We start from the raw sequence: 26,917 nt of genomic DNA on the forward strand, positions 1-26,917 counted from the left end.
TACATTTTTCTACAAGATAATATTTTTATTTGGGAATGAAAAAGAAATTTTAACAGCTATGCTACTCATTATATGCCCAAGTATTACTGACATCCTTAGAAATTTACTTCCCTCTCATGAGAATCTCCTATTACAAGGATATGGCTCTCCACACAGGGTGTGCAATGATTTAAAATGCAATCTCTAACCATGACATATTTCTTTCTTCCTGCCCTGCCATGAAAGTACATGTGATATGGCTTGGCTCTGTGTCTCCACCCAAATCTCATCTTATAGCTCCCATAATTCCTTTGTGTTATGGGAGGGACCCAGTGGGAGATGATTAAATCATGGGGGCAGGTTTTTCCTGTGCTGTTCTCATGATGGTGAAATCAAATCTCTCACCACATTTGATGGTTTTAAAAGTGGAAGTTTCCCTGCACAAGCTCTCTTTTTGCCTGCTGCCATCCACGTAAAATGTGACACACTCCTCCTTGCCTTCCACCATAATTGTGAGTCCTCCCCAGCTATATGGAACTGTAAGTCCAACGAAACTCTTCCTTTTGCAAATTGCCCAGTCTCAGGTATGTCTTTATCAGCAGCATGAAAACAAACTAATACAATATGAGTTCACAAAAGTAATCCTTTTTCATGAATTGTAACAAATACTTATTTAAAGTGAATTACAAATGTTGATCATTACTGAAATGGAGTAACACGTGCACGAGAATTTATGTTTTGGCAGATGGCTGAGAATTCCTATAATAAAAAGTTTATTTTAAAATCAAATAGAATTTCATTTCTTCTTTAAAATAAGCACTGACCTTTTTATGGATGCTACTGCTACTGTTGTCAAGCGAGTAGTGATCAGAACATAAATTGTTAGGGCATCTTAATCCCAAGAAGAACGAGGAGCGATTGCTCACAGCTTTATTGTTGGAGACATTAACAGAATTTCTCTAGGATACTAAGGACCTAGTAAAGTTTATTCCATGTTAAAAACTGCACTGAAAGACAATGTGCATAAAATAAACTTATGAGCTAAAATGTAGAAAACAGGTTGTGTCATCATTCTAAGCTTGTTCTTTCCATCTGTCTGGAAAATCACACTACAAATATCCCACTAATTTCAACAGCTTGGAAGCAGATGGACTCTATCTACATGCAGACAGTATGGACAAACAGAGCAGCAGATATCACCACTACGCACACATGCAACAGAGGCACTGATACAGATGAAAAAGCAGACATAGCAGACAGGATGTTATTTCATGGGCTACTCTCCCAAGTGACTATGCATAAATCCTTTTATACAGATATGTTCCAAGTACATATTATTACTAATTGGCTTTCAATCTCAATTGAATTGATACTATATCTCTGGAAGAGGATATATTTCCATCACCTATAGATGGTGTTTCCACAGGTATTTTTTAAACTTGTTCCATATAAACATGTTTACTATTAACCTGTAATTTACCTCTAGATATCTATCAATTTGGTTGTATAAGATTTTATCATCACTAAATATAGATGCTATCACCTTTTCTTTGCTAGGTAATTTAAGCAGGCAATGAAACTAGACTCCTATCTTTTGCCATATACAAAAATTAAATAAAAATGGATTAAAGACTTAAATCTAAGGTTTCAAACTACCAAAAGGAAACATTGAGAAAACTCTCTAGGACATTGGAATGGGCAAAGATTTCTTGAGTAATACACCAAAAGTACAGGCATGCAAAGCAAAAAATGGACAAATGTCAAGTTAAAAAGCTTCTGCACTGCCAAGGGAACAGTCAACAAAGGCAACCTGCAGAATGGGAGAAAATATTTGTAAACTACCCATCTGCCTAGGGATTAATAATCAAAATACATAAGGAGCTCAACTCTACAGGAAAAATAAATCTAATAACCCAATTAAAAATGGGCAAAAGTTATGAATACACATTTCTCAAAAGAAGACATAAATGACAAAGAAGTATATGAAAAGGTGCTCAACATCATTGATCATCAGAGAAATGCAAATCAAAACTACAGTGAGATCTCATCTCACCCCAGTTAAAATGGCTTTGATCCAAAGACAGGAGATGCTGGCAAGAAAGTAGAGAAAAAAGAAGTCTTGTATACTGTTGGCGGAAATGTAAATTAGTGCAACTATTATGGTGAACAGTTTGGAGGTTCCTCAAACAAACAGACAAAAAAGTAGAGCTACCATATGATCCAGCCATCCCACTGCTAGGTATATACCCAAAAGAAAGAAAATCAACATATCAAAGAGGTATGTGCTCTCCCATGTTTACTGCAGCACTATTAACAATATCAAAGATTTGGAAGTAACCTAAGTGTCCATCAACAGACGAATGGATACAGAAAATGTGTACCTATACACAATGGAGTACTATTCAGCCATGGAAAAGAATGAGATCTTGTCATTTGCAACAACATGGATGGAACTGGAGATCATTATGTTAAGGGAAAAAAGCTAGGCACATAAAGACAAACTTTGAGTGTTCTTACTTATTTGTAGGGTGCTAAAAGTTAAAACAATTGGATTCATGGGGATAGAGAGTAGAAAGAAGGATGGTTACCAGAGGCTGGGAAGGGTAGTGAGGCAGTATGGGGGAGGGAGGATGGTTAATGGACAAAAAACATAGTTAGAAGGAATAAATAGTATTTTATAACAAAAACAGGGTGACTATAGTCAACAATAACATTGTACATTTTAAAATAACTAAAAGAATATGATTGGACTGTAACGTGAAAAAAGGATAAATGCTTGAGGTGATAGACATTTACCCTGATGTAGTTATTACACATTGTATGTCTATATCAAAATATCACATGTAACTCATAAATATATATACCTCCTATGTACCTGCAAAAGTTAAACATAAAAATAATACACAACAGGCATTATTAGCTGCTGTGACACCAACCACCAGCAGGTGGAGGCCAAGGGCTCTGCCTGACACCTCTGAGGTTCCTTACCTTAACAGGAGCAATACCTGAGCCTCAGCACATCAGCAATTTACCTGATTTCCGTCACATAAAAAAGAACTGCAGCATGCAGAAAGTGGATTTTAAGAATGATAAATGAAATTCAGGAAAATACTGAAATTAACAATTATGGCAAAGGTCAGGTGCTAAGGAATTGGCACTTTTTAAAGAGAAGCCAAACAATTTGAATTATCTACTTGGAAAACATAAACAATGAACACTCCTACACCCTATTCTGAGTCCATTAGTAATGAATTCCAATTTCTCCACCTGCTGTTTACTTAACACTTGGATTTTACAGAGCTTAAAAACATTACATAAACAGAGAAGGATCATCCACGATCTGTTTATCCTCATAGCTCTCTGTTTCTGACACTGGTCTGATAATCAGAGGTGCCTCAATCGTCCCTTTATGTCTGGAATCTGGTCCAGATTTTTTGCTCTTACCAAAATATTCCCAATGCCTATTTACTGACTGCAAAAATAAAACAACATTAAAAAAACAATGGAAAACAAGAACCCATTTGTTCAGATTAGGTGTTAGCTGTAGATAAAATCAAGAAAAGAGTGAAAAGGTTTTCATTGACGAAAGTTATCCCTCTTATTATTATTGTTGTTCTCATACATTTCAATTTGTTAGCTATTTGTAGATCCATAAAAGACAAAAAAAAAAAAAAAGCCTTTTCCATGCTCTGCTTGCTTCAGTACATGTTATACCAGCTGGGAAAAACCACAGTGATAAATGACTGCTATTTGCTTTTTAAAAATTGTTACCCAGGAAGACTAGAGGTCTGAAACTGCTCAAAGTATTTCAAGCCTTTCATACCTAGTGCTATCAAATTTTTCTCTTCACTCTAAATGTTCAGATAAACACAAGTATCCTATTTTCTGCCCAAACTGTACTATCTATTGGTCAAATATATTTATGGGAAAACCGCTATTGCAAAGAGAAACTAAAAAAGTTCTCCCTGTGGCTGGGCATGGTGGCTCACGCCTGTAATCCCAGCACTTTGGGAGGCGGAGGCAGGTGGATCGAAAGGTCAGGAGTTTGATACCAGCCTGATCAACATGATGAAACCCTGTCTCTACTAAAAATACAAAAAAATAAGCCAGGCGTGGTGGTGTGCACCTGTAATCCTAGCTACTCGGGAGGCTGAGGGAGGAGAATCGCTTGAACCTGGGAGGCAGAGGTTGCAGTGAGCTGAGATTGAGATCGTGCCACTGCACTCCAGCCTGAGCATCAGAGTGAGACTCCATCTAAAAAAAGGAAAAAAGAAATTCTCCTTGACCTTGGGCACATATTTACTATATCCATAAGGTCTATGAGGTACAGAAACCAGTATTGCTAACCTGCCTATTCATCATACAGAAATCGCAGCGACCAGCACAGAATCTTCTGGAGAGAGGAGGTGGTGGCTGTCTGCACCATACATACCTCATTGCTTTCTAACCTTCTGCCTCAATCATCTCCTTGGTGGAAAGCCATATAATTATGGCATTTATGCCAGGATCCTCTAAACACCAGTTAAATTTGCTTTAGCAAAATTTTCTGGAAATGTAATGACATGAAGGCAATGCAACAATAGCCTAGGTTATCAATCACGTAAAATAGGGAAACACAACCGGGTGACAGAAACTAGCTGGTACAGCTATGAGATGGTGCCACAAAAGCAGGTCAACAAGGACGAAGACCCTCAAATGTGTCAGAGAAGTGATAAGCTGAAGAGAACTTGTGGTCTCTAAGGTTTGTGTCTTACATTCATTCACTCGTTTATTTACTTATTTGCTTGTTTTCTTGGCAGTATTAGCTCTGAACAATGCCTGAAAAGTAGTTTGCCAATCATGCCACTGGTCTGGACGAGACAAGTGAAGATACTTTGATTCTTATTCTGCCCAGCATGAAATTCCATACTTATTTATAAAGTAGGTTATTGTAACTGACCATAGACATTTTTCTAACAAAACAAATTTTCTAATAAATTTTAAAATAATGAAAGAAATAATTTATGGTAACATTTTGATATATTTAGTTGCATTCATTTTCTAATCATACACAGGTTTATTTGCTTTACAAAACATGAGTCATGTTTCTTAGAAAAATTTTATCAATGGATATACTATATTGCTTATTCTATTTAACAAATTATATAACAGTTCTATTAGCATTAAACACTAATTTGTTTCATGTTTGCTTGTTTGTTTATTTTGAGACAGAGTCTCACTCTGTCCCCCAGGCTGGAGTGCAGTGGTGCGATCTTGGCTCACTGCAACCTCCTCCTCGAGAGTTCAAGCAATTCTCTTGCCTCAGCCTCCCAGATAGCTGAGACTACAGGCGCATGCCACCACACCAGAGTAATTTTTTATTTTTAGTAGAGATGTGGTTTCGCCATGTTGGCCAGGCTGGTCTCGAACTCCTGATCTCAGATGATCTGCCTGCCTCAGCCTCCCAAAGTGCTGGAATTACAGGCATGAGCCACTGTGCCCAGCCTGGTTTCATTTTTTAATATTACTCTAACACTGTGAGAAAGATCTTTGGTTTGTAACCCAACAATTACTTAGGTTACACATTTAAGTAATTTAAATACTAAACACTGCTCTATTTCTCCATGATGTCTCCATTAAAGATGTTTTCGGGTTTCTGCTCAACATGATAAGAAATTTCAAAAAAACAAAAATTTTCAAAAACATAGAATCATACAATGAATATCCAAGTGCTTACCACCTAGGATCTTCAATAGACATATAACCACATTTGCTTTATCACAAGTCTTCCCATCTATCCGCCTTGAGTCATTGTTCAGTCAATCGCAATATATCTTCACAAAATGCTTTTTAGGGATTCTATGGAGAGTCTCTAGCCCCTTATGTATTAGTAGTGTCTTTCTGCTGCTTTCCTACATGACCAGCTATTGACTTTGTGTAGAATTACTATATTGTGTTTGTTTGTACTCAAAATCTGTAGGTTGTTCTAATAGCTTCTGACCCTTAGTGTTGATATGGATAAGTCATAGAACAACGTTAATTGTTGTTCTTTTGTAGTGCTTTCTTATTTCCAATCTAGATGCTTGCAGAAGATATTTTTAAACTTTGAACTCAAATATTTAAAAGAATACATTTCAATGTTAAGTCTCTCGCCATTAAGTTTGCTTTTTGTTGGTGATTTCTTATGAACCACATGCAGGAATTCCATCAACTAGGAAAGCTTCCGCTCCAGCATGTTTTCTTCTTATTATACTGGCCACTGCTGCTTCTGTAACATTCTCATAGTCTCTTCTTCAGGATGAACTTCTACCCACAAGCTGTATCTTCCCTCTTTGGCCCCTAAATCCATCACTTTTGCTTGTGCTTCTCTTTATGTGTTGGGAGAACTCCTCCAGCTTTTCCTCATATCACTAAATTGATTCTCTGTGGTGTTGCTTCTAGTCTTTACCACTTCTCATTCAAATTTCAATTCTAATATTACATTTCCTCCCCCTAAAATCTTTTCTCATGTTATTGAGTTCCCTTTTTATCTGCCTTACAAAGTGACTTTCTTTTCTTCTCAATGTCACTGCCTTATTTTCTCACCCTTCATCTTCTGTTGCACCTATCAAGGTCATCTTGAATTTTACTGACAACAAAAGGAAGGCGATTTTTAAATTTTGTCTTTGTATGTCTGGTAATTTTTGTTAATGCTGCATGTTCTCTAAAGAAACTTTTAACTCTAGCATGCAATCATTTTTTTTTTCTTTTGTATTGCTCTATAGGTCTTTGGTAATCTAAAAACATATGTATTTGCTTAGTTTTCTCAAATCAGGAGAAATCTCTCTAGGCTTGATGTTTACAGTAGACGTGGAAATGTTCTCTTTGTTTCATTTTACTATCTGGGGTCTCTCAGGTGTCCTTTTCAGAACAGGAACTGGAGACGGATTTATCATCTTTACATAGAATCACCTGTTAAATATACGTGTCAAAGGATATACTGTGTGAGAGTTCGCAGCAGGCCCCAAATGGCCTGAATGCTTCAGAAAGGAGTCTCCTACTCATGGCAGGGTAGACGCAAGCTGTCTTCTATCAAGGGTGGAGGTGGATGACACCCTCACATATTTTCCTTTGCCTGACTCAGATATTATGCTTCAAGGATCCATTTATGTTTGCTTTATTAAAAAAATTCTCTTGGGTTTAGCTAACATTCCTAGAATATACTTTTGAAATTTTGACTTTCTTTTTCAATATGCAAGTTTTTTTTCTTAAAGAAAAAAAGGGGAAAATCATTAAAAAGAAAAAAAAAAACCCTGATAATAGTGAATCTGATCTTTTGTGTGATTGTTTTCAGTTTTCTCGTAAATCTTCATTTACACATCCCAATGATAAATTTCATTAAAAAAAAAACCCCAAGGGCTTTTGTGTTTTTTTTTTCCCCATGATGGCTGACTGGAGGTGTCAGATGCCAGTTCTCTTCAGAAAAATGATCGAAGTTACAGGCGAGTGGCCATGATCTGAATGGGAAGCTGAGAGAAGCCAGGACCTGTTGGAGTTCCCGTGGTGTAGAAAAGGAAAGCTACAAGACTCTGGTAGAGACTGACCCCTAAGGAACTTAGAGCTCTGCAGAAAGGGCAGGTGGGGGTGCTTCTCTGCTCCTCTCCTTTCCATGCCCAAATGCTGACTGCCAAATTGTCAGAGTCCCTCTGCCCTTATGGCCTTGGGCAATGCTGTCGGTGGCAATCTGAGAACTTCCTGAGGACAGCGGCAGGACAAGCTACTGCAGGTGCACTCACACTCCCCTCAGGCCTGCACTAAAACGGTAGGTGCCACACCAGCTGTGTACCCAGTGTAGGTCACTGCCTGTCTGAGGAACCTCAGTCTTTGTGCAGCTTGTCACCAGATCTCCTACAAACATACTCCAGAACCTACTAAGACTTGGCAATGATAGGGAGCTGATTGAGAGGACTCTGGGAGGCTGTGGGTACTCCGGATAGCTAGCCCTTGGCACAGGCCACCCCAAGGGAAGGGGAAATATGGCCTGCCAAAGTGCCCCTTGGAACAAAGGAAATGCAGACGTGGTGCTGATTTCTGAAAGGGGCAGCACCAATGGCTGGGAAAGATTGAAAAGGGGCCTTTTCCCACTTCCCCCACCCACCATTGTAGGTGCAGAGCAGACTTTCCCTGCTGCAGCTGATGCAAGTACACTTGGCGACAGCTAGAGTCTCCAGATCATCATTATGGCCCCAAATAGAAGATGACTGAACTGTGACACAGGCTGGTGACTGGAAAATCTCTTTGCATAAACTATATTTAAAACAATGTGGGTCATAAATTTCCTTCAGTGTGACTATAGGGCCAAGCTCTCTTATGGTACTGCGAGTCCCCAGTAGCATTCCTTTCAAAGGTGGCACTTGGTATGGCAAATTTCATTTGACACATCTATGTGCTTCCTTTCTAATAAAGGAATTTAGTGGTATCCCCTCGCCACCTTCAGCTCAGTCATCTTTTTCAATCTGCGATCCTGGTATTGCCTGCAGTCCTATCACGAACCCTCAGCAGCCGGGTCCCAGGGCAACTCAATCACAGGCAGCACTGTTGCCATGGCAATGTCTGTCAGAACTAGCTCCAAAACTTTCTTGAAAAATTAAAGTCTTCTAAGGAGATCTCAAAGTTAATGAATTTTGGGTTAATTTGACCTTTAAGTTTGTATCAGAATATCCAATAATAATACAGATCAGTATTTAAAGATTTAATTAGTGATTTATCTGCAATGTGTAGGGGACAAGTGGATGGGAAAAGGAGACTTATCTTTTAATGCAAATGTACATACCATGTATGGTTCTCTCTCAGAGATGGGAAGATGAGCACATACAAGTTTTTGGAGCAGCCATTGTGGACAGTTTCAATGCAGATTGCAAAAAGTTTGTTAAAGCGGTTGCTTAAGGAAGACACCCTTACAGTACAGTAAGCATTTTCCCATGCCTGACTATGCCATCTTTGAATAATATGTAAAGTGTCTACTGTTACTGTTTAAACTGCCTTTTCCTAAGCAGGCCCAGGCTCAGGTTGGCAGAGAGCAGAGGGAAGGCTGCCAAACATACCCAGAGACTAGATTGAGAAATAGTGATTTGCAAATCACCTGAATGTTATCACACCTTGTTGGCAAAACTCCCCAACCTAACCCTGTCAAGCACAACATACATCTCAGTGTGCAACCTGGGACCGACCAGATGACAGTGTGGGGCCTGAAGCTTGAGGAGCGGTAGGCAGCCAAAAGTCGCACTTGGAAGGCCCGACTGCCAACCTTTGAGTTCACAGCCTTTGAACTGGCCATGGCAGTAGTAAGTAAAAGCCTCTCCACAATGGTATGTCATCCTGATGGCCTAGCAAACAGAGGCTGGAAAAAAGCCATAAACACAGGGTGCTCTTGTTACTACAAGAACTTTGAAAGTCTAATTTTTTAAAGTAATAAATTATAGATTTTGGGAAGCAGGAAGAGGTTATCAGGTACAACCTTCTTAAAGAAGGAATGAGAAAACTGGCCCAGAGGGTAAAATGATTTCCCCAAGGCTACCTCGCTGGTTGGCCAGGGAGTCAGTTCTCCATATTCCTAATTCAAGGTCTTCTCAATACATCCCCTTTGAAACTTGCTTAGCAGCCAAAGTGGGGGATTGGGACACACATTGCCTCTGAGAAGCTCAAGGTTGAGGCTGCACAGAGCTTCTGTTTCATTTCAACTCCTCAGCCATAAACCAGGAACATCCAGCAAGTCTAAGCATTCATTATTGGAAGTCTTCGTGTTAGCTTGAACCCTAAGTTGTGACCCTAACAGCTTTAGTTAGATGTGATACGAAATGCGTTAATACGTTTTTATAAAATCTGCTCTTTTTAAAAGTATAATATCTGGAGTAGTCAGGAGATGGACAGCTATGGATTAAAATACCAGGACTTCAATCACATGTTACTACTTTCTAGGTGTGCGATCTTGGTTAATCAATTAATCTCTGTGTTTGTTTTCTTAATCTGTATAATGGGGGTCCTGATGCCTAAATAATCCTATATCACGGGACTGCTGTGAGAGAATGCATGTGCATGCTAGTGCTCCCTAGCATCTCTTATCACAGCATGGGCTTCTTTATTGTAACCTTACTCTCTTTGGTCATACTCCCTTTCACTTTAGGACACATACAATAGTCCTCAAAGACAGTATTTGAGCGGCTTGAACGCCGATGCTGGAACACAAGGCAACTTGCCGGGGAAAAGGAAGGGACCGCTGATCTCAAATCAAGCACTTTTTCCTGATCATATTTAGGGTTCCAGCTCATGTTCATGGAGGGCTAATGAGGAGGGATTCACGCAAAGGCCTTTCTACCCTAGAGGTGAGGGGACGGACAAAACAGGAACAAGCAAGAGGTGGATGAGAATTCAACACACATGGTCTACAGGGGTTGGTTCCATATTATCCATGGACTAAATGAATCTCAGCACTGACCCCATTAGGGGGAGAGGGGTGAGCCAGTAAGTAGAACCCATCTATAAGGCTCTTGTAGGTCTAAATTCTGATTTCTGGGGTGAGACTGGGTTTGATATTGGGGTGAGACTTTATTGTCTCTATAATAGAGTTGTCTTTAACTTCTGAATGGCTCTGGTCTCACATACCCAATTGTGTTGATGGCCAGGAATGGTTTCAGTGAGGGATTATGAATTGGGCCCAATATGTATTCAGAAGAGAGAATAAGAATTTCTTATCTTGAAGTCAATGACAACCAGTCATGTTAAAGATATCAAGCTAAAGCTCCAGATTTAGTATGTGACAAAAAGCATACACCAAGGAACACACAAAACCATCTTATCATCATGTATTCTACATCCATTTATATCAGCTCTCTAGGATAAATCAATCCATAGACCTAGAAAGCAGATTGGCAGCTACCACGGGCCTGGCAGAGGAAGACGGTAGTCGCTGCTTAATGGCTATGAGGCTGTCATTTGAGGTGATGAAAATGTTTTGGAATGAGAGAGAGGTGATGATTGTACAACACTGTGCATGTACTAGTGCCACTTAATTGTTCACTTTAAAATGGTTAATTTTGTTTCATGTGAATTTCACCTCAGAAGAAAAGTACATGTCAAAAGTAATACTTAAAAGTCACTGTGCATCTATGACCAAAAAATGGCTCCTCAATAGTGGAAGAACACCTGAATTCTGAGTTCATGTTCACACATATTTATAACAACACTTTGAATAAACAATAATATTTAAAAAGCCTCACTTGTGCCTGTTTGAGATGGGGTTTTGGAAATCACACCTCGGAAAGCAGGAAAGATGGTGTGTGTGCACCACTACTAGCAGTTGGTAGGTGGTTAATGAATACCTAGTATCAGCCACATCTCAAAACAGCAGTGGCCCTGAGGTCCACCAGCAAATGCAGATCAACCTGCTCTGTGAGGTGGGGAAAGCTGATCGCCGTGTTGTTACTTTCACTTTATTCTTGGCTATCGTGATCTCTTCTCTATGACTTCCTACAAAGACAGAAAGATCTAGGTTCAGCTACTTGTATCAGATTTGGATGTATCACATTTGGAGATCATCTGCCCATCTCTTCCCTTCTACAATCACATTGAAGGAGGATGCAGCTGAGAAGGCACTGCCAGTTCTCTGAATACTCACATCCCCTGGGCAATGAAGACAGAAACATTCCCTATTCATTCACTGCGTGTAAAGGTGCCTAGAAAAGGGAAAGTCTTCTTAGAAAGGACAAAGAATTTTGATGGGACACAGCTTATTCAGGAATCACAGGAAATTTGTGTTGCTGGAGACCTAACAGGGCCTGGGTCCCTTGCCGTTTCTGATTGAGGCAACGCAGGAAGAGGGGCCTGTTATCCTTTGCTTCTGCTGCCTTCTCCTCCCCAGAGTACATATTTCACCTGCTTCTGCTTATTTGCTCCTCACCAACTTTTCGTGATAACGACGGCAATAATGATATCACCAAATTGTCATTGACTAATAACCTCTGCATGACAGATGCTGAAACTGATATGACATGTATTATTTCTAAGCCCTTACAGGAAACTTTTAAGGTGATTATTATTAACTCCATTTTATATTAGAGGCAAGTGGGGCTTAGCTGTCACAGAGCTACTGTGGAACAGATGAAAAAACTGACATTGCTTTTGATCATAATAACTGGCTTGTTTTTCCTAAATATAAAAAAGCCAAAGTATCTGAATTAAAAAAAAGACAAAAATAACCACATAAATATCTATACTTCAAGAAATCAAACTGTAGACCCTTTAGGGACCACAAAACTATAGCGTCAATTAACAAATAAATGACCCAGAATTTAATGGTCATATATTATACACTCAGCTGTGTACTTGGTATCATGAACAAGAGAGAAACAGAGAAACTTGTTTAGCTTTAGAGGCATTGAAAATGTAACTATTTGCTAATGGGAATACAGTCAAACTCAGAAAACAACCAATTCTATGATTTTTTTTCTAAGAAAGGTAAATAGAAACATCCATCTCCAAGATTCTCATTAAAAAACAGAAAAACATATACATTTGTACGTTTCTTGACATCTTAAAGCACACTTCTGTGTGAGCACTTGGAGTTGGAAGATCATTCTACGTAAACAAGGCCAGTCAATAATTCAAGCTTCCTGGCTTCCTCTGGTCTTCAGTGTCTTCCTCTGACATAGTGGGAGATCACATCTAGAGGCACAGGCAAAACGCTAACTCTCATGTTTACTCTGCAAAAGGAGAAAACCCAAATGCTGTTTCCCAGAAGGACACCTCACACCTCAACCTCTGTGTAACAAGCATCTAACCACCAATCTGTGGAAACTAGGAGGCAGGAGTCCTATCGATTTACCACATTCCCGTATTCTCCAGATCCAGAACTGAGCCTGACATCTACAGAAGACTCAAATGTATCTGTCAACTGAGTGAAAAAGGAAGTGAGCACATGTATTCTGTTCCAGCAGGCAGAAATATTCCTAGCAAGATGAAGTTGATAAACTATAGTCTGGCAATTCTGATACGTATATATCTGGTGGTTTAAATTGCTCTCGACAATTTAGTAGTAAAATTTTTAAAAATCAACACATAGCAAAAAACAAAGTAGTCCCCCAAATAATGGGTCAATAATGTTTCATATTCCAGGATTCCCCAACAATTCTGAAAACGTCTTTACCAGAGTCTTCCTTACATGTATATGTTTTATAAGCTATGCTAGCTCTAAATTTAATTACATGGCATTATTTTGAAAAAAAAATAGGCAAAAAAGAACACTGATGTAATTCGCATCATTTAAGCAAAATACAGGTACTGACCGAAATGTAGAGAAAATTAGAAGGGACCTCTCTAGAAGAAAATGGAATAAATGTGAGTAAAATTTTATTTTCTGGAAAAAAAAAAAATCTAAACACAATTAACTGTAACCAAAGAATGCATTATGAATTGGCTCTGTGCTCATCTTTACCTGCTTTTCAGCCTAATTCTCTGACATATATTGAAATAAATATTGAAATCTTTTTTTTTTTTTTTTTTGAGACAGAGTCTCGCCCTGTTGCCCTAGCAAGAGCGCAATGGCACGACCTCAGCTCACTGCAACCCACCTCCCGGGTTCATGCACTTCTCCTGCCTCAGCCTCCCAAGTAGCTGGGATCACAGGCACCCACCATCATACTTGGCTAATTTTTGTATTTTTATTGAGATGGGATTTCACCATGTTGGCCAGGTTGGTCTTAAACTCCTGTCCTCAGGTGATCCACCTGCGTCAGCCTCCCAAAGTACTGGGATTACAGGCATGAGCCACAGAACCTGGCTCAAAATCATTTTTTTCTAACAAATATTTTCATTACTTACATACATAGAAACATCTGGAAAAGGAAAAATAAGAGTGTTGATTTTTAAAATGAATCCTGCAGACATACTAGTAACATTTGATGTTGTGAAAAACTGAAGACAATACTAACTATACAAGAAATAAAACAACAAACAAAAATTTAATAATTAAACTTTTCTTAAAAGCCCCAGGTTTCTTTGGGAAACACTATTAAAATTTCCCATGTTTGAATTTATATTTGCCTCTTAAAAAATAAAAAAGAACAATCACAAACATCATCTCAGATGAAATGCATTCTGTCAAAACCTGAACTAATATATGGTGACATTTCAGCGGTGAAAAGGATTACCTCAAAAGGTCATATCAACTCAATCCTGACTGATGACAACCACAGTCAGCTGATTAATTAATGCTAGGGACTCAATGTGGATTTTTGTTTTTACAATTTAATATTACACATCTAAAAACCTAATAGACCTTTCTTCAGAGAAATATAACCCTAATATTATATTAGATTATTATGACCAGAGGTAAGAAGCTATAAATCTACTTTTGGAAACAAAAATACATTTTATCTGACTCTATTCTCCTAAGGAGAAAGGAAAATGAGGGGAAGTATCGATTTCATCCAAGTATGTCCATGTTAAAAACATGGAAGGCAGCCACTATGGATGAATAAAGGCAAACTGAACTGCCGTAAACTGTCTCCTTTTAGTTAACAGTGTTACCATTATTTTTCAGTCCATATGGAGAAATGAGCTTGAATTATTTTCTCTGTGGAAAATGTGGATCACACTGTGAGCTCTGTACCTATTATCCTTGCATCGCCTGTGGGTCTCAGGAGGTGCCTGAATCCTTCATAAGACTGTAAATTGTCTTATATTTTACAGGGAATCAAAATTTTTGATTCTTTACAGTTCACCAATAAGCTTTAGGAGAAAAGATGTTTTCAGAATGAAGCATTCTTCCAAATAGCTGCTTACCCAATATGAAGGAAGCTGGTTTGAATGATGGTCGGTGCCTATGCCACAGGGTGTTCAATATTTTTCATATTACCCTTAGTTAAAATGATCATCAAATATATGCATATATATATTAGCTATTACATAGTAGGTTCTTAAATAATTGGTGACTACTGATATTGTCCACTGGAAAAGCATAAATCTGGATTCTGAAAAAAACCAAAAGCCTACTTAGATCAGTTTGTTGCAGTGAGGATGGGTGTGAGAAGTATATAAACATGGCACTCTTAGAGGGGATCATGGAGAATCAACAACATTCAGCCTGTATTGAAGACCTTAGCTTGCCTATTCCACATCTCCAATCTATTGCACAACAGCAAATGCTGCCCCTGCTCACATACATGGGCATGACAGTATTAAGCCTTATACTGAATAGTCTTGGGCATAAAATCAATGGGCTAGTTTTAAAACACTGGTGAAGATGAAGTCTGTGCTGCTGTTCAAAATAGGGATTTGATGAGAGCTTTTCAGAATTGAAACAATTTCCCTCAACACCTAAATTGATATTTTTTTTAACTCCCTGGCATCATCCATATTCCTTTAAAAATCAATTATCTTCTTAATTACAACAGTAGTCAAAAAATAAACTCTATTTTTTCCCTTCCTTTGTTATTTAAATAATCTTAAAGCAAGGTGAGTAGACAGGTCACCATCAGACACGAAATGAAAAAGCACTATCTACACAGACTTGCTGAAATCTCCAGTGAACCTGGGAGCAACCATGGACACAGTACTCCGTGGTCTAAAGTCCCTGCAAGCAATGCCCCTGGGAGAGATTCAGTCCAGCTTTGTCTTCCATTACTATCTTACACTATTATTTTTCTACTTGATTAATAAACTGTTGACGTCACAGATGACCAACCATTTTCCCTGTAAAATGACTTAAGGCACCAACAACATGAAGTTGACTCAATTGAAGTAGACTCATTTCTCTAGGTATCTAATCTAGGGAATGTTATTTTTGGTAACAGAGAAATTGGTTTTCCTATTTGTACGGTCTATGAAGGCTGGAAATGGTACTCTGATTAAAATTGTTGGAAGATATTTTTCTGCATTTCATAAATAAATGACTTTTCACTCACCATGGGTATTTTGAACTCTACACTTTCATAGGTATTACAATGTCCAATTCTACTTGGCACATATCAAAGCTCATCCCAGTTTGCGATGTGGTGTTCTTCATGACTGCATATATCAAGGTAAGAGCAGGTTTCCAGGCAGAAAAATGGATCTCTATCCCAGTACAAAAACATCCTCAATGTCCATATTACTATAAGAGCTATCAGCAAACTTAATTGTGAGCAAATGGTGGTGCACATAAGAATCCTTATAGATTCACAGAGTTGTGATATGGGATTTCAACACCTCACTAGACCTTAACCAACCTAAAAAACTACTATTGTAAGTAATCAATATGTACACACAACTAACAAGGTAATTATTCTGTTTATCACATGCAAGTTCCCTAATTAAGGCACATGTCCAGTTGTCACAGGTAGAACAAAGCATTAACAGATCTGATTACTCACCAGTTCTACAACCCATCTACTGTGCTATACCTGTGGCTATGTGACAGTTTTCTTTAGATCATACGAGTAGTTATCTGGATATTTTCCTTATTTAAAAAAAGAAAGCAAATATGAATGAAGGCTAATTGAACCCGGGAGTTATGACAGATATGGAGCATATCTACCCATCTTTCCTCCAAGTGAGGAAAGATGAAAGCAATGCATGTGATCATGAGATAAGCATGGCCATGGAAGCGAGGCAGATGGAGGGTGGGAGGGAGGTGGCGCTCACCACTGCCTCCTCTACTGGCTCCTCAGCCCGAGTGTCCATTCCAAGGTCCAGCCCAACAGCGGGTGTGACAGCGGCCAGGGGCTCCTCTGCTTTCGGCTCTGTGGGCGGAGCCTGTTCAGATTCAGCCTTGGAGTGTTTGTTTTGAGGGTGAGAGGAAAAAGATTCAACAGGTGAATAGATAACATTACAGAATATTGGACAATTAAGATTTTCTTTGTCATCCCATAGGCAACTAGCTTCAACAAATCTTTGCTGTAGAAAAGACACCCATATTTGGCATCATAGGCCTTAAGAGAACTGAAAAGACAAGGTATAGAGTCTTATTAAACTTACACTTTACCATCATCAAGAGCTGTCATTTCCCTAGAAGTCAGGCAAGACTTACTGTTTTACCTACCCATTTTACTTACTTGCAACATTTTGACTACCCAATTACCTATGATAGCTATAAGAGACTTTGCTACTTTGCAGAGAGAGAGAGAGAGAGAGAGAGAGAGAGAGAGAGAGAGAGAGAGCAGTTCAGGGTCTTTCAGTTTTATGAATATGCATTGCACCCAAAAAGTGAAAGGGTTGTTCTAATAATCAGACTAAAATGCATTCATTTGACCCAACAGGTCACTGTGAAGCTAGTGTTCCACTTCCAAGTCTGGTAGGAACAGAGCCAGCTACCTAGCTATTCTCTACCACAATCAGATAGTTTACTGCTTTGTTGTGAATTCCTGTTCAGTCCCTTGTTCCCTTTCACCCTCCAACAAAACCCTTAGTAATGCATTTATTTCATATAATAATTGTTTAAAGAACCACTGGGTAGTATTCTCCATGGTATCAATTACAATCCCTTAATTGTGTAGGCAGTGTGAGGTCTTTTTGCTCCAAGACCGCTACACATAGACATCCTGATTCCAATTACATATATGCTGAATCAGGCTTCTGGCATATCTTAGATTAAGGCCTTTTAATTTTAAAATTAGCAATATAAACTAACAAGAAGCTATTAAAAGCACCACAGCCAATGCATCTCACTACAACTACTGAAAATATTCCTTCTTTTTCCATTCTTATTAATATAAACATATTTATCTATCATGTTGCTAGATATGCTAGAAAGATCCATCTTTCACTAAATGGATGGCCACTAGAGGGCTCATAAGATCCTTTTCTGTCCTCAAAGCACTTAGCTGTAAAAAAAAGTTTAAAAGTGATTTCCCAGTGGAGTAAGAAGTATCTAATTAATGCTGTGATTAGAGAAATCAGTAACTCTGATCTGACTCATCATAAGCAACCAAAACCCACCCCTATTTGTCCTGTACATTCATTTGAGTCAGTGCACATGGCAGGTTTCACAAAGAAATGATGGAAAAGTTATGCTGAGATGAAATAAAGTGAATATGAATAGCCTAGTGTTGGACAACTACACAAAATATTTGTCTTATGTCTCCCACCAAATCATTCCATTTTTATGCATGCCAGGGTCACACCACCATTCTTTTCAAAGGGCATAATAAATTCAACAGACTGGTAGACATGTGCAGACCTTTGATTTTTTATGAGCTTTAAGCTTTAAGAGGTGGTCTGACACAATTTTTAAGAAAGAATGAGATAAAATCCACACTAATATGCTCTCAGGAGTCCTTTATGGAAAAATACTTCACTTTTACTGTTTGAAAAGAATTATCTTCATAATGGAACAAATTTTCATAACAGCAAACAGATACTGTAAGCGCTCAGGGAATGATCCTACCATTTGCGAAGTCAGGATGATTTGCTATGACAGCCTGGTATCAAGTGACCTACACAATGAAGGACACAAGGGTAATTTGAGCAAGAAATCCATGAGCAGATGCTGTTCCCTGCAAGCTGAGTCTACACTACTGAAGAAGTAAGAGTGAAGCCAGATGAGAAGCCAAGAGAAATTTTAAAACATGAGTCAAAGAAATACATCGCCCTATATTTTACAAAATGCCAGGATATCTTAAAATGCAGAAAATATTTGCATCTGAGTCTTGGTTTCTTAGAAGTCTGAAGAAATTTTGACATTTTGTAGAAGGCAGGAATGAATAGCTAGGGTGATTTTATAAACGAGTCTAATTGCATTTGGTTGTTGAAATATGACGGTGAGACTGTGGTGTAGTCTAAAGAGAACCTAAGATTGCTTACATCCCCACAAGTCACAACGTGTTTCACATATGATAATATTACATGAAATTTTACAATATGGCACTACAACTTAAATTTCAGGAGGATAGTATAACTCAGTAAATGATGAATAACAATGAAGTATGATTCTACATAAAATCAGCTACCCAACGTTGGAAATAGAAGCCGCCTCTCTATTCCTTCTAAGATAATGTAAAATTGTATTTTGTCAAGAGAAAGGGAAAAACAGAGATAAAATGTGAGCAACCTCTTGTGGAGACATTTACTATAGTCCTGTGGGGACTGTGCCCTGCCTTCACCATTTTTTCTACAAGATGCCTCCCTTGACAGACGTTGCAAATGGCTTAATCCCATACCACACCTATTTTGGAGTGCTGGTAATGATTTCCTGCTGTTTGCTTCAGGAGCAGTCACTGTGCATTCAGAGAAGAGATGCATCCTTTACAGATACTGGCGGCAGCTGATGCCATAGTGGTTTAGCTCTGAGGACCGTAAACAGAATTATTCCTCTAGAATAAAATGAGGAGGGTAGCCTTGCAGCACCTCTTCTGGTATCCTTTGTGATGAGACAAAAGGCAGGTCAACACAGAGGAAGAGGAGATGGGCTGGGAAAGCCAGGGCAGAAATCTAGTCATATCCAACGTGGCCTTGTATCCGGTTTCTCCAGTCCCGAGAGAGCTAATTTAGTGAGAACTGCAAAAGGGTTTAGAGGCAACCCTGTGCCCTAAGCAAGATCTGATTCAAAAGGATTTCAACTTGTACTCAAAAGATGTCCTGCGGGGCTGTATGATGCAGGCTGGGAGATGTACAGCTGATTACCAACTTCACCCCCTACCTGGCTTAGAATAGTCAATGAGCCAAACACTGGGAAGTTTTGCTGCTCCTGGGAAGATCCTGTACAATCACGACTCACTGGGAGACATCAGTTCACTGTGATTTCCAAGGGCCAAGGTTAGCAGCATTTGCAATGCTCAACATGACAAAGCTAAGTTTCTCAATGGACAGAAGAGGCAAGATGTCTGCTTCAGAGAATACATACAAAGAGAAGGGAAAGACAAGCATGGAAGTTCCTAGGACCAGTCAAGGATGGTAGGGAAAGGTTCACCAAAACTTAAAAACAACTGAATTCTAGACTTGAATCTTTTGCAGCAATGTAGTAGGTGTGAGTTTAATTATAACCAATTGCCTTTCCTTTTATACTGGTATTTCTCCATTTTTCATAAACCATTCATGATTGACAATTAAAAATTTCATTCTCCATCTCCATCACCTGGCTGGAGAATCAGCAATGAACATGACAAATGAGTGTCACTGGATCCATTACTAACACAAGTATAATTTGTATTTGCAACATTTAAATATTTATTTGCAGGCCAGAGAGACTCTACCCGTCAGCTCGTTGCCCAAAAGGCAAAAGAGTGACAATCTATTGACAGGGTATGAGACACACACTTGACTTTGCAAATATATCAAACCAGCCTTGAAGACAAACTTTCCAGAACAGAATTCCTTACTTAAAAATGAAAGTTTAAAAGAAATTATTTATCATTAATCTCAATCCCAAGTATCCAATATGAAAGCCAGAAGCTGGGATAATTACGCACTATTCCCATGGGAACACCATAGTGCCACAAATAATCCTCATGAACTAGTTTCAAAGAGCCCAAATCCTCTGAAGTGCAGCAATGACATGCTCAAAAGTGACATTTCTTAAGGTCTCTCCATTCATCCTTATTAGTAAGCTTTAAACTGTAAATGTTTCCTATCGTAACTGCAACACTGATCTCTTTTTTTTTTTTTTTTAACAACAACAACAAATGCTTTTAATTGTACAAAGAGGAGAACACATCTGAGTTGTTGTTGTTGTTGTTTTGAGACACAGTCTTGCTCTGTTGCCAGGCGCCAGGCTGGAGTACAGCGGAGTGATCTTGGCCCACTGCAACCACTCCCTCCCGGGTTCAAGCAATTCTCCTGCCTCAGCGCCCCGAGTAGCTGGGACTACAGGCGTGTGCCACCACACCCAGCTAATTTTCGTATTTTTTAGTAGAGATGGGGTTTCACTATGTGGGCCAGGATGGTCTCGATCTCTTGACCTCGTGTTCCGCCCACCTCAGATCTTTTAAGAATCTCCTCGAACACCAAGAGCAACTATTTCTATTTCTTACTCATCTCCCAACTAAGCTTTTCTCTCTCCTCTCACTTGGCATCCAATTAGGAATCACAGCTCTACTACGCACTATTGCTTTCTACCTCCCACAAAGTGGAGGGAGGAGATGAGAAATGGGGTAGTTTCAGACTCAAGAAACAAAGATTTATTTTGAAGCATAAATTCTTGAGGCAATTTCACTTTAAATACTGGAGCTTAAGTTATATTCATATGGAAATATACATGTCCTCAATGGATTCACTGTGTTCCACTGGGATTCATAATTAGGAGACTGGTTTTTGCTGGAATGACTGTGCCTATATGAATAGAAATAACCCAATGCAAAGTCACACTGAGGTTTTACAGATACTTTCTCTCTTGTTTCCTAGAAAAGTACAGGATCCAGAAACCACATTCTGTATAGTGAAACTCTAGACGGCCTAGAATGAATGAAACCACATTCTGGATATTTAAACTCTAGATGGCCTTTAGAACATTCAGTGATAACTAACAACTTCCTGAGAGCACAAACTCAAATCAACTTACCAAGTTGCAGATCATACTTTGGTCTGTCTGCATTGTGAATAATGAAGTATCCTGGGGCTGAAAATCAAGAACAAAAATAGAAATTTTTTTAAAAAGCTATTAAATTAGCTACCATCAAGTGTGTGCGTGTGTGTGTGTGTGTGTGGTGTGTGTGTGTGTGTGTAGAGAAAGACACTATCTATCTATCATCTATCTATCTATCATCTATCTATCTATCATCTGTCTAAATTTTTTTTTGAGAAAGGTTACCTTCTGTCTCCCATGCTGGAGTACAGTGGTATGATCATGCTTATGTGGCCTCCACTGAGGCTGAGCCTCCCAAGTGGCAGAGCTACAGACACACATCACCAAGCCTGGCTAATTTTTGTATATTTTGTATAGACAGGGTTTCATTCTGTTGCCCAAGCTGGTCTTGAACTTCTGCGCTCAAGAAATCTGCCCACCTCAGCCTCCCAGAGTGCTAGGATTACAGGTGTGAGCCACAATGCCTGGCCTCAATAAATATATTTTAAACATTTTCAAGTCCCCTTTTATTTTAAATAATTAAGGCAAAAGATGCAAAAGTAAGTTTTAATGATAGTTATTCTAAATATAAGTCTCCGCTAGCAGGATGAGCAGGATACTATGAGCGTTATTAAACAAAGGGCACTGGCTCCAGGGGCATCTTTAGTCCACAGCTTCTCTTCTGGCTGTTGATACCAAATCAGAAGGTAGTGGTTGAAGTCCCCAAATTTAAACTTTTTAAATGTTGTAAATTCAATCTTACAATATTACCTAAGTGTTCCTTCTATGGGTTATACACGAGCCATAGGTTAAAATTTCATAAAATACGTTCATTGACCTAAACAAATCAGTTGGAGGAAATCTAAAGGAAAAGTAATCTCTAAAGGAACTTTCATCTCTCATTACACTGGTAGCCAGGTCTCCAGACAGGAGGCCCAAGTGTCCTTCCTGAGAAATCTGCTAAGTCAAGGGGAAAAAAATTGCTGGAATAAATTGACATCAGGGGATCCCTACCAGAAAAGATGAGCCACTGACTTTTGGTTGAAGATGGTGTTTTGAACACATGCAGTTACCTTTATTACCTCCTGTATCCAAACTAAACAACAAGAAGGGATTTTTTTAAGGCATAAACCTGTAAGGATGAAAGGAATGAGAAGAAAGACAGAAATTAACAAAATGTTGAAATGGGAAAGCAGATGAAAAGAGTAGTGCCTTGGTGGATGAAAGAAATCTGTATCCTAAGGTGATGTCAGAAATGGTGAAAATCAGTCTGATTTCTTCCTTAGAATGCTCAGTGGTAAAGAATTAGAAGCATAAAGAGTCATGAGAAACAGGAGTGGGGGTGGTGGTAACAACAGGAGAATAGTAAAAGTCTATTACAAAGTCATCAGACCTCAAGATGTTCTTACCTATTAAGAACACCAAGCAACACCCTTGTCTACCCTAGCAGAAGACTTGAGATTAATTATACAGAGGCTGAAACAGGGTCCCTGGACTAGGGGCACACAGGTACATCGGGAAGGCAGAAGCACTAAGTAAGTATTTACATAATAAATATTGAGACCATGCACACCTCTCTCCCCACTCTGCTCCCATTTTTCCCTCAATCATCTCCATTATACTAGTAGTCAGACTTGAACCTCACAGACAGCAGATAAGACAAATCTTCCCTGGGAAATCTGGCCAGCCCAAAAGAAAAAAAATGCCTAAAGAATCTGACTTCAGAGGCTCCCAACAAAAAAGATGAGCCAGGAAGTTGTGCAACAATGCCCACAGTCAATGAGCTCAATCTACCTGTACAAGTGTCCAGTCAGCTTTTCAGCATCCCACTTTTAAACATGAGTATTCAGCCAAGATCACCAAACATTTGAGAAGTCTCAAATATAAAAGAAAGAAATGGAATAGAAAGGGGGGAAAAAGCAAATGGAAGAAACAAAGGCTTCGCAAAAAAATTCAAAATTGATTATTAATATCTTCAGAGATATAATGGAAGAGGATCATTCATGACAAAAGAAGAAGGTGCTATTGGAAAATAAATATGCAGCAAACAAAAACACTTCTTGGAAATTGGAAAAATTATAGGGGTGAAAAATCTGTTAGAATAGTTGGAAAACAGAGAAAGAGAAAGACAACAGAGAAAAGAAACAAAAAAAAATAATAGAATGCTAGACAGGAAGTTGACATATAAAAAAGAGAAGTGTTACGGAATGAGAGAACAAAGAAAAAAAGATAAATCCGTGAAATATTTTTTTTAATTCTCCCAAACCAAAACCCATAAATTTTGAGATTAAAAAGGCCTACACAGTGGATGAAAAGAGACTCAGACCACAGCCCAACATTGTAACATTTCAGAAACCACAGCCTACCATTGCAATATTTCAATTTTTCAAAAAAAAAAAAAAAAAAAAAAAAAAAGGATTCTACAAAGTTCCAGAGAGAAAGGGAGAAGAGGAAGATGAGAGAGGTAGAAGGAGGGAGAGAGAGAGAGAAAGAATGAGGAGGGAGAAGAAGGTTTCTTACAAACTATCAAGATACAAAATGACAGTTTCTTGAAGGCAACACTAGGTGGTAGAACTGAGTGGAGCAACGGACTTAAAATTCTAATGGAAAATGATTTACAGCTTCTAATATAATACCCAAACTAGCAGCATTATATTAATATATACATAGGACATTTTCAGATGTGTAAGGTCACAAACATGGACCTTCCAGGTACACTTTTTTCAGAAAGTGACTGGAGGTTGTGCTCCAACCAAATGAATGGTTAAACCACAAATGAGGAAACTTGCATCAGAAAAGAGTGGATAGACAGGAGAGAGAGGGGAAGGCAGTCCCCATGACCAACAGGATGGGAGAACCAGTGAGAACAGCTCTGCAGCAAGTCACGGTCTCAGAGTACCCAGTTCAGACCAGAGCAGCCCAGGAGGACAGATAGGCAATTTCTTCAAGAAGATGAAACTGATTGAATGTCTAATATTTTCTGCAAAATAGATTTATATAACTACAGAGTATGGGGTTGAATATGCAATAAGTACCTAGAAAACTAAGCATATCAACCAACAGGCAAGTAAATAAGACCCACAATTATTACCACAAAGGAAAACAGAAATTTGGCATGGAACAAAATGTGAACTTCATGACTTGGCTGCTAAGAGTATTCTAATCACCAATATATTACCACAGATTGCCTGGAGAGCTCTGATGGAACTCTATCAGAGGAAAGGCAGGAAGCAGAAGAGGGGACAAATTGGGTGGGTAGGAGGTAGAAAATACTTTACGTCTTCGCCTTCCAGAGAGATGAGTCAATAGATAATACTTTAGAAATCAAGAAGCAGCATTATAAGAAACCCATGCACACATATAGGGTAAAACCAGATAATTTGTTAAAGGAAATGAAACTATTTACCTCTAAGAAATGGGAAATGAAAGGGGTGTATGATGGTCTGAAGTTTTAAAATAAAAGCCCTTAAAAACATCGTTACTTTTAAAATTATGTGAATTAATAACTCTGACGGAAATAGAAACCTGAAAAGAATGAGAAATTAATGGCAATGCCTATGATAACCTTTCAAAAGAATTTTCTGAAGATGGAAGAGATGCATTAACATATCTCTTTGTGTTTGTGTGTATCTGTATTTGGATGTGGGAGTGTCAGTGGGTTTTATATTTTTATAGATAGCATGGGAAAATAATGAAACTTTTAAACAGAGAATGCTATTTATGAATATATTATGAATATGTATTTAGAGAATTCTAAATGCTAAATTATTAGAAACTGTGCATGTCTGACATTCTGAGACAAAGCAGTCATCACAGACAAGCCTGTTTGAGGTCTCCAGTGAAGAGATTGTCAAAACTGATCCAGGAGCCTGAGAGCCATGTGGCCGGCCTTTTACATAGATTACACCTGCCTATCTGATGGCACATACACAGTTAATGGGACAGTTCATCTTGTGGTTCCTTTTTCACAGACTCCAGAGAAAAATAAGGCCTTACTGAACACAACCAGCATACGGTTTCTGATCTTCCAATAGCTCCTTCCTGGAGAGCTGCTGAAGAGACAAGGATCTGTGCAGTGTGGCTCCTATAGGAATCTCTAGAAGGAAGCTCCTAAAAATCTCTCACATTTTCTAAAGATCCATTTCATCAGTTCAAAACAATCCTAGCTCTTCTTTAGAACAGCTGAACCCAGTGGGTCTCTCAGATCAGAACAACTTCTAATTTCTAGTAGAGGAATCAGTAGAAGGTAGAATCCCATGGTAGAGCTAATCATATTAATAAAAGCTAAACTAAAGTCAGGGAGCACTGAGCGTGTGCCAGACTGCTGGGCTAAACACTCTGTTGCATATCTCATTTAATCTTCACAATAATCATGCAATGTTGCTACAATTCTGTTTACATTATTCAGTTTGTAAGTAGTGGGGTCCAATGTTGTGCTGACATTCTTAATCATAAGTGGCACAGAGAACCAAACCACACTGAAAAAAAATGTGCATCATTCTCAGCAGATGGATCTAGTAAAAAAAAAATAGATTCCTTACCTGTGTGAATCCATTAAATGAACCGCCAGAAGCCTAAACAGAAACGAAAATCAGAGTGTGTTATTGTTTTTATTACCATTTTTGTAGGACCAGTAAATATCCATTAGACAAGTTGGAAAGTAAAGACTATCACAAATTGTAAAATAATACAAAAGGTTGCTGTGCATGAAAGAACTTAGGAAATACAAAAGGCCACACTGCATGATTTTAAATAGGCTGACAAAAAAAAAAGGTTAATTTTACAATTATTGCTGCTGCATTATTTTTTGGTGCTAACCAAAACCCATTTTCTCTATAATGAGAAGATGATTCCAGAAAAGGGCCATTATGGGTTAACTTGCTTTTCAGGCCATTGATAGAATCTGGAAGAAGCTTTTGCAGTGTTTCTACAATGTATCATTTTGATGAACAGCAATTAGGATATTTTACAGTTTCAGTGGGCCTGGGCTGAAACGTTTCATGTGTTCTTATTGGAGTGGAACCACTTTAGGGAGATTAAATTAGTCTCCGCTGCTCTCGGTTTAGCACATTTTTAGTACCTGAATAGTAGTAACATAGACTCTCATTAATTCCCAACACAATCATTCTGCTGTGTGTGTGTGTGTGTGTGTGTGTGTGTGTGTGTGTGTGTGTGTGTNTGTGTGTGTGTGTGTGTGTGTGTGTGTGTGTGTGTGTGTGTGTGTGTCTATGTTGTTGGTTTTTTTGTTGTTACTGATGCTGCTGCTGTTTTTTTTTTTGGTCAACCTATTTGTGTTTGGTTTGCACAGATTTCAAGAAGTACATGACACTCTGTTAGAGAGATCAGGCCTCCCAGAAGATAGTGATAGATAATGAAGTAGGTGAGAGACATGAGGAAAAACAGAACCTACAGAAGTCTTTGGCTAGTCTATGCTACAGACTAGGGTAAGTA

General features: G+C 38.6%; 1 protein-coding gene across 4 annotated transcripts in view; it reads right to left on the reverse strand.

Annotated features, from left to right (window-relative positions):
• AMPH (amphiphysin) overlaps positions 1 to 26,917 on the reverse strand; it is a 245,485-nt gene that overhangs the window by 17,957 nt on the left and 200,611 nt on the right. For 2 of the 4 annotated variants that reach the window (XM_017519464.2, XM_037735195.1), the window contains 3 exons: positions 26,008 to 26,040; positions 21,464 to 21,520; positions 16,615 to 16,740 (listed from right to left, as the gene is read on the reverse strand). In XM_017519464.2, the coding sequence (XP_017374953.1) occupies positions 16,615 to 16,740; positions 21,464 to 21,520; positions 26,008 to 26,040 (216 nt within the window). The remainder of the gene's footprint in view (positions 1 to 16,614; positions 16,741 to 21,463; positions 21,521 to 26,007; positions 26,041 to 26,917) is intronic. The other 2 variants (XM_017519465.2, XM_037735196.1) reach the window with 1 other exon arrangement.

This window comes from Cebus imitator, unplaced genomic scaffold (genome assembly GCF_001604975.1).
Source record: "Cebus imitator isolate Cc_AM_T3 unplaced genomic scaffold, Cebus_imitator-1.0 Scaffold749, whole genome shotgun sequence".
NCBI lineage: Eukaryota > Metazoa > Chordata > Mammalia > Primates > Cebidae > Cebus > Cebus imitator.